The sequence below is a fragment of the Diceros bicornis genome, chromosome 1 (genome assembly GCF_020826845.1).
Source record: "Diceros bicornis minor isolate mBicDic1 chromosome 1, mDicBic1.mat.cur, whole genome shotgun sequence".
Taxonomy (NCBI): domain Eukaryota; kingdom Metazoa; phylum Chordata; class Mammalia; order Perissodactyla; family Rhinocerotidae; genus Diceros; species Diceros bicornis.
The window spans coordinates 58,000,748-58,014,995 of NC_080740.1; the positions used below are offsets into that span (position 1 = coordinate 58,000,748).

Consider the following 14,248-nt stretch of genomic DNA (forward strand, 5'->3'; position numbering starts at 1 on the left):
TCACACTTTGCTTCCCTTCCCCACACACACTCAGCCTCACAGCTACATAAGCACAATAGCATGCTCTGTGTGTTTCTCACATGCAGCCACACCTGAGGGCCAGGGCACTCTCAGGAGACCCCATTGCTGCCCCCATGCCCAGCCCCTACTCCCTTGCCTCCCTTTCACCCCACCCCCACCTCCTACCCCCACTGGAACACACTCTGAGATCTCCCTGCTCCGACCTGGTGGGGTGGCTGCCTGTGGCTGGGGCCTGCCTGAACCTACATCGACCCAGCCTGGGGGAGGTGGTGGTGGCGGCGGCGGTAGGGGGGTGGGGGTGTTCTGCAGCACTGTGGCGGCGGCTCCTCTCCAGGCGCCCAGCTGTGGCATCTGTCAAGGTCAGATAGCGACTCCGGAACCAGCCGGCTCGGCCCCATGGCCCCTCTCGCCTCATTATTTTTGTGTTCCGGGGCTGCGGCGACACCTCCCTCCCTCCTCCTCAGCCTCCCGCCTCTTGCCTGCCTCCCCCACGCCTCTGCAGGGAGGGCCTGCGATCTGGGGGCTTTTGTTTTCCAGTGTTTTCCACGCTCAGGCCAGGCAGGGGGGTAGACGCTGGCCAGAGCCGTTGGGTCTTGAACGGCAGACAAGGCAGGCAGGTGCCTCTCTCATGGCTGGTACAGGTTCTTGGCTAGTAGAACCCTGGGTTGGTTTCTCAGGAGGAAAAACTGAACCTGGGTGGAGCCCAGCCCCCACCACAGCCCAAACGCACCTGTGGGCAGCTTCCTGTTTCCATAGGGGCCCTGGCATGTGGCATCCATTCCTGTCTGCACCATCCGCATCCCAGTTAGGCCCCAGAACCCCTCAGAGACTGTGATACAACTCATAGTGTGTGCGTGCATGCACACACACACACATACAGAGGTGTACACATGGCAAAGGTGTGTTGACACTCACAGGCCAGCAGAACCCACAAACATCTAGCCACTGTATAAATAGCTATACTTTTAGACATACACACACTTGCGCATACCCGCGCATACCTGTACATCCACACGCGTAGATAGCACACACTCCATTTGTACACACAGGGAGGTCACACAAAGACCTCCACCTACACTGGTATATAAGCCCCGTGTATACATCATGCTCAAACCCACAGAAAGTGACATCTGAGACTACACACGCACCTGGGCACAGCCACAGCCCCCGAGACACACACACACTTATGCACGCAGCATGACAGCTGTCGGGCACACCTCCCAGGTGGACACATGCAGATATACTTGTCTATCGTGCTGCTGCTCACGGTGCACACTCCAACCCCAGCTCACTGCCTGGGGGCCAGTATTCCTTGAGCACAGTTATACCACCCAAGGGGCTTTGGTCCCCTGAAATGCTGAAGTGAGCTTGAAGCCTCCCCCTCAATGCACCCTGTCTGTCCAGGAAGCCCCTGGGGAGTGAGAAATGGTGGTTAACAGATGGACTGCCCTACACACCTGGCCAGCCTCTTTATGTTCACCACCCTGGGCCCAAGAGCACTGGGATGGAGTAGGCTGGGCCGTTCCAGGTGGGTCACAGTGGGCTTGGTGGCTGCTGGCAGAGAGGGCAGGCTCAGGGGGCTGGCCTCTCAGGCTCTGTCTCTGGGTCCCTCTGCCCACCTCCAGTCCCTGATTAGGGTGTGTAAGTGTTGGGGGAATGAGATGTGGGCAGACTCCAGGCCCCTCAGGGTCTCTGGGGTAGCCCTGGCCATCCACTCACTTCCTCCTCCAGCTGTGGACTGCTGTGACTGCCCCTGAGAGGGGGAGGTAGCTGGAGGTTTAGCGGTGGCAGGGCCCCCACCCCCCAGGAAACTCAAAACCCTGGGCCAGCCGCGGGTGGCGGGTTGGGGCAGGCACAAAGAGGGCCTCTGTGCGGCCCGGCTGGGCTGCCCACAGGATTCTGGGGGAGGAGGCAGGAGCCGGTTTCCGTCCCATTCTGCTTCCTGCGGAGGCCGCCGGAATGCCCGGAGCTCTGGCCCAGTCTGGCCCGTCCGGCCCACCCGCAGCCCCTTCCCGTCTTTTCTTGGGCCTTAGGGTACAACTGCAGACTTCTCTGCAACAGAGCCCTAACAGGTTTTGCCCAGAGCCTGAGAGCCACCCCCAGGACCCATGGGAAACCTAGGGGTTTCTTCTCTCCATGTGGCTCAGAGCCCTTGGCCGTTGTTGGAGAGCCAGGCCCTGGAGTCACACAGACACCTGGTTTCAAATCCTGGCTCTGCCACTTACTGCCCTTGTGACTGTAGGCAGGTGACTTTACCTCCCTGAGCCTCAGTTGCCTCATCTATAAATGGGGATAATAGTAGTTAAAGAGTAATAGAATTCGATGAGAAAAATGCGTGTAAAATGCTTATTAGCACAATGCCGGGCAGAGAGTGAGCATTCATTATTAGGGCATGCTATTTAGGTCTTCTGGGGAGACAGAGGCAGGAGGGGCTGGACGCTCCTCACTCTAGTAAGCCTCACTCACATCATCTGGGGCTTGGTCTCAACCCTGTGACCTGCTCAGAACCCTTCTCTCCAGACTTCAGTTTCCCTATCTGCAAATCACGTCTCTGAGGGCCTTCTCTTGGGATTTGGAGGGTGGGAGGGGGTCACTATATGGAGTCTTTTTTCTATATCTCTCCACCTCCTTCCCCATGGGCCCCTCTGGGATCGTGACTCCTGCAGTTTGGGATGAGGAACAAGAACCGTTCTTCATTTTACAGGTGGGAAACAGGCTCAGTGAGGGGGAAAGGCCTTGGTCAAAGTCAGCAGTCAGATAGGGTCAGGATGGAGCCACAAATCTAGACCTTAGGACTCTTGTCCCCCAGCCAGTCCTGTTGATGAGCCGCCCCCACACACACACCCCATTCCTTGGCCCAAAAATCTCTGAGCTAACCTTCCCTGGCTTGCCCCGTGGTGAGGCCCACCAGGAGGGAGGTCTTAACTAAGTGTGTGGGCTCTGATCCCGGACTGGTGTCAGTTCAGACATCACCACTTTGGGAAATATTGGTCTAAGATCCAAGGAGTCCCAAATGGGGAGGGCATCATTTTTTCTACATCACAACTGCTTATCAAATTGCCTGGTCTAAATGGGGCAATAATAGTACTTCCTTGAGAAGGTGGGTATGAGGATTCAGTGAGATAAGGTGGGTACAGTGTCTGGCACACAGGAAGGCCTGCATACATGTTAGCTGTTATCCTCATGGTCCTATGTTACAGATGGGGAAACTGGCTCAGAGGCCATATGCCAAGGTCACACAGGGCCCTCCTGATCCTTTGACTCTCCCAGGGAAGAAACCTGGCCCAAAGGAGGTGCCTGTTGAGGAAGGCCTTGTCTTGATCAGAGGTTCTGCATCTCCTTCCCTAGAGCCCCAAGTCAGGGCATACCTCTGCCTGGGCCCTCAGTGTTCCTGTCCATGCAATGAGCTGATCCCCTTTTCCAGCTGTTTTTGGGAGCTCTTTAAGGGAGAACAGAGCCCCATGTACTCTTGGGGTTTTCTCAGCTGCATGTCTCATTCCTCGGGCAAGGGGGTTGTGCCTGCCCTGGGAGGAGGGGCATAAGAGGGTCAGGGGGTATGGAGTCAGGGAAATATGCAGGGGATTGCAGCCCCCCATTCTGGCATTGGCAGTGGATCTTGAGGTGTTAGTCTTAGGGAGACCCTAGTAGTGTTGAGGGCACGTCTGCCTCAAGCCATCTGCTGGGTGCTAGCGGTAGTCAATGTGTCCTTGTATGTGTGTCCATCCGTAGCTGGCTATGTGCCCTGTGCTCTCCAGCCGGGGCTGCATTTCTCCCAGCCTCCAAGACCACTGTCCCCTTGTGTGTCTCCTTGGGCCTGAGTGGGGCTTTTTTTCCCTATGGAAACTCCCCAGGCTGAATCATGGAAATCAGAGACGGAAACCCCCACACACACACCCTATTGCTCAGCTCAGTTCAACCACCGTAGCCTGTGGTCTGCTCTCTCTGCCACCACTGGCCTGCCCGCCATCTGTCTGTCTATCTCACCTCCCCTGGAGGCCAAGGAGACCAGCCCACTAAGGTGGGTGGAGGAGTGTGAGGGGGTGTAGCAGAGATGTCAGAATTGTGCATGGAAGGGTGCGATGAGCCAGGGTGTTCAAGTCTGCAAAGCTGGCTTGCCTAGACCATGGTGGGTTCTGCTGGGTCGGTGTCTTGGGGTCTCAAAGGCCCCGCTGAAATGCAGCCTCCTCCAGGAGGCCTTCCCTCAGCAGGCGGGATGGCAGGGAGGCTGTTGCAGCCAGCAAAGAAGTAGGGGAGAGATGAGGCCTTGCTTGCTCAGACTCTGCCCTTGGTATTGGTGATGGTTGCACAACTCAGTAAATTTACTAAAAATTATTGAATTGTACACTCATAAATGGGTGAATTTTATAGTATGTAAACTATATCTCAGTAAAGCTGTTAAAAAAAAAAAACCTGCCCTTGGCCTCGAGGCCCTGCCCAGTTGGGATGCTGCCAACTTCGTAGCCACATCTCACATCCACTTCCCCATTTCTTAGGAACCCTTTCGGGCTTGTGTCCCCTTTGGTAACCTCTCCTTAACTCACAAGCTAGCAGTCCCTTCCTTCTGGAAGACCCCTGATGCCCTGCTTGGTCCCCTGGTTCACATTCGTTTGTGTGACCATCGGCCCAGCTCCTGTGTACTCTTCCAGGGCAGTGCTAGGTCTGTATCCTGTACCATCTCCCCAGTACCACAGGGCATGGGGCTGCTACTGCGTAGGCAATGGGGGGATGTGTGCAACCAAACATCTAGAAGATCTCACTGCAGGCCACCTGTGTGCATGTCTGCATGCAGACAGCACCATCCCGCCCCCACGGTGCCCCACCCCCCCAATGCCATGTGGCCTGAAGGGCACAGGGCAGCCTGCTGGGGGTGAATCCTGGCTCCCTTGGGCCTGAAGGTGGAGTGAGGGCACTGCCACCACCTCCGGTGACCTCACTGCCAGCTGGCATTATGATATCACTCGCCCAGCATTCCAAGTTCCTGCCTGGGCATCTCCAAGCCCCCCAGGTGGGGGTACTGCCCTGGGGTCTGTGACAGCTCTCCCCCCTGACCACGTAAAGGTGACAGGCACGGTAACAACCCTGGCGGGTGGAGGCAGCCTTGGGATAGCTGCGTCACCTTGCTCTGGACTCCTCTGTCAGTTGCTCAGGTAGAACAAAGGCGGTCACAGAGCAGGGTGACTAACACTTGGGCTCTGGGTTGAAGTTCTACCCCAACTGGGCACCAGCTGGTTGACCTTGGCCTGACGGCTTGAACCTCGCTGAGCCACAGTTTTCTCATCTCTGAAACTGGTTAATAGTTCCTATCTCCCTGGGTTCTGGGGAGGAGTCAAGGAGGGAGAGAAGTCATGTAAAGCCTAAGAGCCTGGGACACAGTAGGTGCTCAGTAAATGCTGGCTGATAGGGTTAGTTAGTTGGTTTAGGGAGCCTGATTGTCAGTTGGTGGTGGGAGCTGGTTAGAGAGGGGTGGAATCTGCACCTTCTGGGGCTAGCTGGGGCCTGGAGGCAGGGGGCAGCCCCCCTATCAGGAGAGTAGCCCCCCAGCTTTGAGGCTCCCACTCTTCCTAGCTCAGCCAGTGAGCTCAAGCCTGCAGAAGGTTGGGCCCCACGGCCAGGCCCTGAGGCCAAGAGCTGACTGACCCCCAGCCCTCCTCCCTATCTCTTCTTCCCAGGCCTTGGGCCAGACTGGGCTGGGGCCCTAGATGAAGTGGGTCTCCTCTGGTCTTCCCCACCTCTGCCTCTGCCTCCCTCTCCTGTGGGCATGTCCACTACCTTCTCTTGGTCTCCAGGTCCCTGAGTCTGGGACTCTCCTCAGGGCTCTGTTTCCTTGTCTCTCAGACCCTCAAGTCTCCAAGTCCTGGGTCTTTCTCAGCGTGGTCGCCCCAGTCTCTGCTCCCCATGATACTCTATCCTCTAACCTTGACCCTTTGCCCTGTCCTCTCCAAGTCCCCTTTTCTCTGACCCACCCCTCCAGTTCACTGTCTCATGATCCTCTGTCCCCACCACCTGTCTCTGTTCTTCTGCCCCCGTGTTCCCCTCTGCCCCCCAGCTCTCCATGACTGGTTCCTCCCTCACCCCCCGCCCCCTGGGCTCTGTCCCCGCCCGTCAGCCCCTGGTCCCAGCTCTCGGCCGGCCCGGCTCCTGCATGGACAAAGGGGTCCTTTGTGGCCTGACCGCGGCTGGCGGGGCGGCGGGGCGCTGGCTCCGCATTGCTGATGAAACGGAGCCCTTTGTTGTCCCTCCTCAGGCGCAGTATTTCTTTTTGGGGGCTGGATGCGTTCCTGGCAGGGCCGATGATGGATGCACCCGCCGCCGCCCGCCTGCCCGCCAGCTTTCCCTCCCGCTCATTCCCGCTCCGCTTCAACGCAGCCCCAGCTCCTCCCCTGCTGCCTGGGCACTGCCAGACCCTTCCTGGCCTAAGAGGGGGTTGCTGTGTGCCCTGCCGTAGAAGACTGGGGACCTGGAGGTCTTCTCTTATGTCCTCCTCCTCCATGAGTAGGGCAAATGGGCCCTGTGGTCAGGGGTCCACTGGGACCAGGGCATCAGCTTTTCTCAGGGTCTGAAAGAGATGAGCCAGGTACAGGGGCAGATTTGGAAAAGCTTGGGGACCATGCCTTGGGGACTAGATGTTGGTATCTGCCCACTCTGGGGTTTGGGGACAGTTACCCTGTGTGCCAGTCCCCCTTGTATAGCCCCCACCTTCAGTTTTTGTGGCTGACAAACCACAGTGTTCTGCCTGCAGCACCTGTTCGATGACATATCACGTCCTCTGGTCCCGAGCTCAGCATATCCCAGGACCTGGGGGGCTAGGGGAGGGTAGTCCCTGAGGAAGGACAGAAAAATGGAAGATCAGAGAGATTCAAAGAGGGGGCCAGAGAGGAGCAGAACATGAGGTTTGGTCCCCACCACGAGAGACTCAGGATGGAGACAAAAGTGGAGAGACTCAGCCAGAGCGCCAGCCCTGAACGCGGACCCGGCTGTGTCGGAGGGAGCTGACTTTTAATTGACCTGCCCTCCCCGCACACAGAGCCAGATCCTGGAGCTGGGAGGTGGGAGGGAGGGAGTAGAGCAAGAGCAGCGTTAATGCAGCTATCGATTTCTGCCACCAGCCAGCAGGCCGCAGAGGCAGAGGACGCACACAGGGGCTGGGCACAGACTGCTCCCCTCCCCACCTCCAGCCCATGGGTGCCTGCCTTCTCCTGTCTTCTCCCTTCACCTGGTGTTTGGGGCTGCTGGGGCTGAGTAGTTGAGCTCAGATAGGCAGGGGCTGGGTGAGTTGACTTGGGGTGATAGTCTCAGGCCTTGATCTCACTGGCCCTTATCCCCAACACCCAGCTAGGGTGACTGATGCCTGGAGGGGTACCCATCTCTGAGGAGAGGGGCTGAAGAGCCAACCTGGGCTTGCTCCTTAGGAGGTGGGGCAGAGCCCAGCTCTCTTGGGGCATACATGACCCCCTTCCCTTACTACAACTCTGACCTCTGTAATACCCTCTAGCCCAGCCTGGACATCCTGCCAGGCCCTCCTGGGTTTGTCCTGGTGGAATCGGCCAGCTTGCCCAGTTCTTCTCACTACCTATCTGCCTTGGCTGGGAAGGACCCTAGGTGGGCCAGTGCCCACTGGGAAGGGGCCGGGAGTATCTGGCTGTCTACTGATGCCTGCTGTTTGCCTCACTCTGAAGACAGAGTGTTTCCCTTCCCTATGGTGCCTCCTCATTGTGGTGACTCCTTAGCAGTCCTGGGGCAGGGGGCCCTGCCTGCTGGGGGCCTCAGTTTCCCCCCTCTGTAAGTGCAGCCGGTTGGACTAGATCACTTCTCAGGACAGGCTGAGTCCTGTGACTGGGGGATGGTGGGGTTGCCTGGGGACAAAGATGCAGTGTGTGTTGCCCCAAGGCCAGGGCAGGACAAGCCAAGCCAGATGTGCGCCTCCCCCTTGAGCCACCAGCTGCTTGGGCTGGGCCTTGTCTCCCCGTCCCTCTCCTGGGGGTTGCTGGGCCACGGCAAGCAGACAGGGGAGGGATGCTGGAGAGCCAGGCTGATGAGGAAACTGCCGCTCGCTCCATCTGGACCAGTTCCTTCCAGAGCTCCTGGCCAAGGAGCCTGGCTGCTCACGTGCCGGTAGTCTTGGGGCCTGAGCAGAGCAGGCTCTGTCCTGGAGAGGGGCACGTTGGAAATGCGGGTGTGGCCGAAGGACAGGCTCTGTTTCTGGAGGGTCGGAAACTACTCTCAGTCCCAGCTTATACCAGCCAGAGGCCCCTCCTGCCCACAGCCCACCCCAGCTCTAGGCTCTCACTGCCACCTCCACCCAGACCCATCTGGGAGCCAGGCCAGAGTCGACAAGAGTGGGGTCTGAGGTGATGATGACCATGATTTGAGAGTGAGGAGGAAGTGTGCGCCAATGTGCGCACAGCGTGTCCCCTGCCCCTGCAGGAGAAGATTTTGTCCTGGTGCAGTGCTGGAGGACACGTGCTCCTTGAAATAATGGTTCTGCGCTCTATTGGGCAAACTCTATTAAACAAAGTAAAACAGTTTTCTTTACCTGCAGGACTTGCCAGAGCCATGAGATAATTGATATATATTAGGAATCTCCAAATGAGGATCCAGGAGCAGCTTCCCAGACGTTTTGGTCTACACCTTCAAGCCTTCAGAGGCTGTTCTGATTCCTCTTCTCCGTAGGTGGGTTAGGGAAGGAAGATTAGACATGGAAGGTGACTCTATAACCCTCCGAGGTTGATAAACATCTCCAGCTCTTTCCTTCCCCGAGCCCAGGAAGGACTGCCTGCCTCCATCAGGTCTCCCAGACCCTAGCAGTGCAGACCTAGGCTGTGGAGATCCAGGCTGAGCCTCCACCATGCCACTTGGTGGCTGTGTATCCATGGGCTAGTCAGTTCTTCTCCTAAACCTTGTGTTCTTCATCTATAAAATAGGGTGTTACTAGCCACTACATCATAGGATTTTTGTGAGTCTTAACTGAGATAGTACAAATAAAAAGTTCCTGACCAAGGTGGGCCTGGCACTTAATAAATACCTAGTCAGGCTTGTGGTTGTTACAATGGTGGTGCAGTTGGTGGTGGTGATGTGGAGAAGGACGTGTTGACCTCTGCCCTGACCCTGTACTGTCTTGTCTCGACAGTGTGAAGACAGTTCCACGTGGAACCTGACCATGTGCCTGCCCTGAGCTGCGAGGCCCACCAGGCATCTCTGTTGTGGGCAGCAGGGCCCTGCACTTGTCTGTGGACCCCCCGCAGTTGGCAGGCTCCCCCAGCATTGGGGTCTGGGCCTCGACCCCACCATGTCGAGCCTCGGCAGTGGCCCCCAGGACACCGGCGGCAGTAGTAGCAGCAGTGCCAATGGCAGCAGTGGCAGTGGCCCAAAGGTGGGAGTGGCCGACAAGAGTGCAGCAGTGGCCGCGTCTGCGCCAGCCTCAGTGGCGGATGATGCACCGCCCCCCGAGCGTCGGAACAAGAGTGGTATTATCAGTGAACCCCTCAATAAGAGCCTGCGCCGCTCCCGCCCTCTCTCCCACTACTCTTCCTTTGGGGGCAGTGGGGGCAGTGGCGGTGGCAGCATGATGGGCGGGGAGTCTGCTGAAAAGGCTGCTGTGGCCGCAGCCGCTGCCTCCCTGTTGGCCAATGGTCACGACCTGGCGGCAGCCATGGCTGTGGACAAAAGCAACCCTACCTCAAAGCACAAAAGTGGTGCTGTGGCCAGCCTGCTGAGCAAGGCAGAGCGGGCCACGGAGCTGGCAGCTGAGGGACAGCTGACGCTGCAGCAGTTTGCGCAGTCCACGGAGATGCTGAAGCGTGTGGTGCAGGAGCACCTGCCGCTGATGAGCGAGGCGGCCGCTGGCCTGCCCGACATGGAGGCCGTGGCGGGCGCCGAAGCCCTCAATGGCCAGTCCGACTTCCCCTACCTGGGCGCCTTCCCCATCAACCCAGGCCTCTTCATCATGACACCGGCGGGCGTGTTCCTGGCTGAGAGTGCACTGCACATGGCCGGCCTGGCCGAGTACCCCATGCAGGGAGAGCTGGCCTCAGCCATCAGCTCGGGCAAGAAGAAGCGGAAACGCTGCGGCATGTGTGCGCCCTGCCGGCGGCGCATCAACTGCGAGCAGTGCAGCAGTTGTAGGAACCGAAAGACTGGCCATCAGATTTGCAAATTCAGAAAATGTGAGGAACTCAAAAAGAAGCCTTCCGCTGCTCTGGAGGTAACGGCGCCTTAGAGGGAGGTGTGTGGGCTCTTGCGTCTGTCTGGCAGTCCAAACCCACCCCCACTCCAACCCTACCTTTTCTGCCTAGGCCAGTGTCTGGGGGATGCCCAGCCAACCCTGGGGTCTGGGGTTCTAGGCCAGGCTCCGAGACACCAGTTCACTGCCCCAAAAGTCAGAGCCACGCCCTGAGATCCCATTAGGTTGTAGTTTGCAAGGCAGGCATAAAATTCCAGGCAAGGGCCTAGCATTCCCAGCCAGGCACTGGGATCCTGAACCCCCTCCTGGAGTTCTGGGTCAGGTATTGAAATTCCCATACAGGTCCTAAAGTTTTCAGTCCGTGACCTAAGATTCTGGCACTCTCCCCAGCCCTATTTGAGGGGTTCTGTCCCATGGACTCTGTGACTTTGAGGGTCAGCTCTTCACTTGCCCCTTCAGAGCCCAGCCTTTTCTCCAAGACAACCCAAGGATAGAGCAGCTTGGGTGCTGACCACCCTGCTCTGAGGCCTGGAAGAGCCCTGGGTCTAGGCACGTCGTTGACAGATTTGGGGTACCTAGGGCCCCAAGGTCAGTCTGGCTGCACAGCTAATGGCCATAGGTCCAGTGGGCCTAGTGTTAGGAGGTGGCTCTGAGCCTCAGGTGTGGGCAAGGCCTGTCCACTATGGGATTGGCTTAGAGAAGGCAGAAGGGTTCCCATGTTGCTTTCTCTCCACACTTGTGGCATGGCCTGTCCCTGGGCCCCCAGCCGTGGCAGCCTAGCTGTGGTGCCAGGCCTGGGTACAAAAGCCTTTTCAGCCTGCTGTCCCTGCCCCGTCCCTGCCCCTCTAGGGGTGGGCTTGGCACAAATGACCGGAATAGTTGGAAAACAATAATGGCATCCCAACCGTGGCTACCCGCCCAAGCCCCAAACCTCGTATATCTGCTCTCCTGCCCAGAGAACACACCTGTATGCACACAAAGGCACCCACTCTCATCTAGTGTAGACATACAAACACACACACACGCTCACCCCTGTTCAGTGTACATAGTCTTATTATAGACACAGCCTCTTAATAAACATAGCAAGTATCCTTCCTCCCCACCACAGCTTCAAACACGCTGCACACTGTGTGCTCGAGGCACACATCCGTATATGCCTCCAGTGCACACGCTTACACGCTCACTCGACAGAAATGTGCATACAGCTCCCAGATGTACCACAGCCACCTGGCGCTTGTGGCCCTTGGACCAGAGGAAGGGGTCTTCCTGTTTGGAAGGAGGGTTCCTAGGCACGGTGGCTCAGGAGGCCTCAGGGTGCTCCAGGCCCTTCGGCAGCCCAGCAGGTCAAGGCTGCTTCTCTGGCCTGGCCAGGATGGCAGGAACTCCATGGGGTGGCTGCCTTTACTCCATGCCCATCCCTCCGCCACGAGGCCATCCACGGGGGACGTCTTTGCACCAGGCCCAGCCGGACCCTGACTGAACTCTCTCCTTGTTTTTGTCTCCCGCCCCCGCCAGAAGGTGATGCTTCCGACGGGAGCCGCCTTCCGGTGGTTTCAGTGACGGCGGCGGGAACCCAAAGCTGCCCTCTCCGTGCAATGTCACTGCTCGTGTGGTCTCCGGCAAGGGATTCGGGCGAAGACAAACGGATGCACCCGTCTTTAGAACCAAAAATATTCTCTCTCAAATTTCATTCCTGTTTTTATATATATATTTTTTGTTGTCGTTTTAACATCTCCACATCCCTAGTATAAAAAGAAAAAGAAAAGAAAAAAAATATTTTAACTGCTTTTTCGGAAGAACAACGACAAAAAAGAGGTAAAGACGAATCTATAAAGTACCGAGACTTCCTGGGCAAAGAATGGACAATCAGTTTCCTTCCTGTGTCGATGTCGATGTTGTCTGTGCAGGAGATGCAGTTTTTGTGTAGAGAATGTAAATTTTCTGTAACCTTTTGAAATCTAGTTACTAATAAGCACTACTGTAATTTAGCACAGTTTAACTCCACCCTCATTTAAACTTCCTTTGATTCTTTCCGACCATGAAATAGTGCATAGTTTGCCTGGAGAATCCACTCATGTTTATAAAGAGAATGTTGATGGCGCCGTGTCAAACCCCTCTGTATCCGTCCACGTGTGCAGAGCTGCCGCGAGGAGCTCACAGAGGGGGAGGGAGCAGCCCACCCACCCCCATGCCCAGGCCAGCCATGCTGCACCTATGGTCCCCAGAATGGGACCCCCCACGCCAATAGTGATGATTTTGCAAAAATGAAGGCTCTGTTTATCCATTGAGATCTGGGGAGCCCATGTCTCCATATTTCCGATCCTGGCTATTTCCCTTAGAGAAAATAAGTCCTTCTTTTTCTGGCCTTGCTGATGGCGACAGAAGAAAGGGCTTCTTTGCGTGGCCCCCTGCCAGTGGGGGTGGGTGCCCAGGGGGCCTCCTGCGGCCTGGGCCCCCTTGCCCATGGCCAGCTTCCTGCTGATGAACATGCTGTTTGTATTGTTTTAGGAAACCAGGCTGTTTTGTGAATAAAACTAATGCATGTTTGTGTCACGAAGCACCGCTGGCTTCTTGCTCTCTGGTTTTGGGGGCTGGCTTGGGGGCTGTTGCTGGGCAGGGATTGTCTGGGATCACCTTGGGCAGAAGCGGGGCAGACAAGAGCAGCCAGCCTGGCTGACAGGGTGGAAATGCTCTAAATCTGGAAGTGGCTGGTACTGGAGCACCTTGCCTACCTGATTGTACCCCCTACCTCAGAACCTGGACCTCCAGGGACCTTCACTCACCTGAGGCCACCTTCTCTTCGCCTGAAGTCATCAGGACCTGATCAGTGCAAAGCAGCCAGCAGTACTAGGGGTGGGGCTTGTGTGGCCTATTCAGCTTCTTATTTCTTTCTTCTTACTTGCAGGGATCTAGTGATTCCCTAGGGAGCAGTTTTAGCCCAGGTTTGTGGGGCCCTGGCTGTGTCCAGCACATACACAGAGGACCCCCCCCCACCCCCACATACCCCTCTTCAGGCCTGAAGGCCGCTGGACTGAAGCCTGGGGGTGTCTCTGGCTTTGGCTCTTGTGTGACTCTCCCCACTCCTGGAAAGTTTGTTGGCACATGTTGTCTGGGACCTCAGAGGCCAGATGTCTGGGGAAATTACCACACAGCCACATGGTTTAGGCCAGGGCAGCCTGAACAGGAAGGGGTGGCAGCTGCACGGCCCCTCACACACACATTACAGAGGCTGGCCTCCAGGATGAGGCCTATCATCCACTCAATGGGAAGCTGCTTTGAGCCTGGCTGAGATGGAGGCTAGACTGGAGGAAGGACCTCCTGATGATGTTGGGGCCTGGCTTCAGGTGGGTGAGGTCTTTCGGGATGAGGTAAAGGACAACTTCTGAAGCTGAGTGGGCGGTGAGGTGGGGGAGATGGGCTGTCTCTGCCATTGTTCCTGGGAGGAGAAAAAGCAGCCATGTTGGGTGGGGGCTGTGACCCCCGACCCCTTCCCGGGCGTCACAAGCTCCCCTCGAGCACTCAGCAGCCTCGCCTGGCACAGCAGGTCAGGCGGGGGCCGTGGGAGGCAGCTTTCAACTCCATCTCTGCCTGGGAAAAATTCCCTTTCATGTGGCTGCCTGTGATCTCTCCAGGTGGCTCTGCCAAAAGGGGGCATCCAGCAGGGAGTAGGGGGAGGTATTGCAGCCAGGAGCACCCTCGCCCCCTGCACAAGGCAAACTGCAGCACCTCCAGAACCTGGGGAGTCAGGGTAGGAAGCCTGGCCAGCAGGGGGCACCCAGGCGGGAGGCCCCTGCCTGTCCCCACCCGGCTGCTGGCAGCGCACAGGCTGCAGATGGCCTCGGCCAGCCCTCATTGGCATGCCTACAGGTGTGGGGTGGACCGCTCCAGTACCAGCCCCAAGGGGTGGGAGTGCCGTGACTCAGCCAGACTGTACCTTTTAGTGTGCCAACCCACAGCCCAGCCATGGCTCCTGGGCCCACCCCGCAACACAGAGGAGCCCTTAGCTTGAAGCCCCTCACCTCTTCCAGCTTCGGCCTTTTGCACTCT

General features: G+C 57.4%; 1 protein-coding gene across 4 annotated transcripts in view; it reads left to right on the forward strand.

The window, feature by feature from the left end:
• CXXC5 (CXXC finger protein 5) overlaps positions 1–12,758 on the forward strand; it is a 35,521-nt gene extending 22,763 nt beyond the window's left edge. For all 4 annotated transcript variants that reach the window (XM_058541799.1, XM_058541789.1, XM_058541769.1 and 1 more), the window contains exons 2-3: positions 9,149–10,222; positions 11,717–12,758. In XM_058541799.1, coding sequence (XP_058397782.1) covers positions 9,308–10,222; positions 11,717–11,761 — 960 coding nt within the window. In that variant the 5' untranslated portion in view covers positions 9,149–9,307 and the 3' untranslated portion in view covers positions 11,762–12,758. The remainder of the gene's footprint in view (positions 1–9,148; positions 10,223–11,716) is intronic.
• The last annotated feature ends 1,490 nt before the right edge of the window (positions 12,759–14,248 follow it).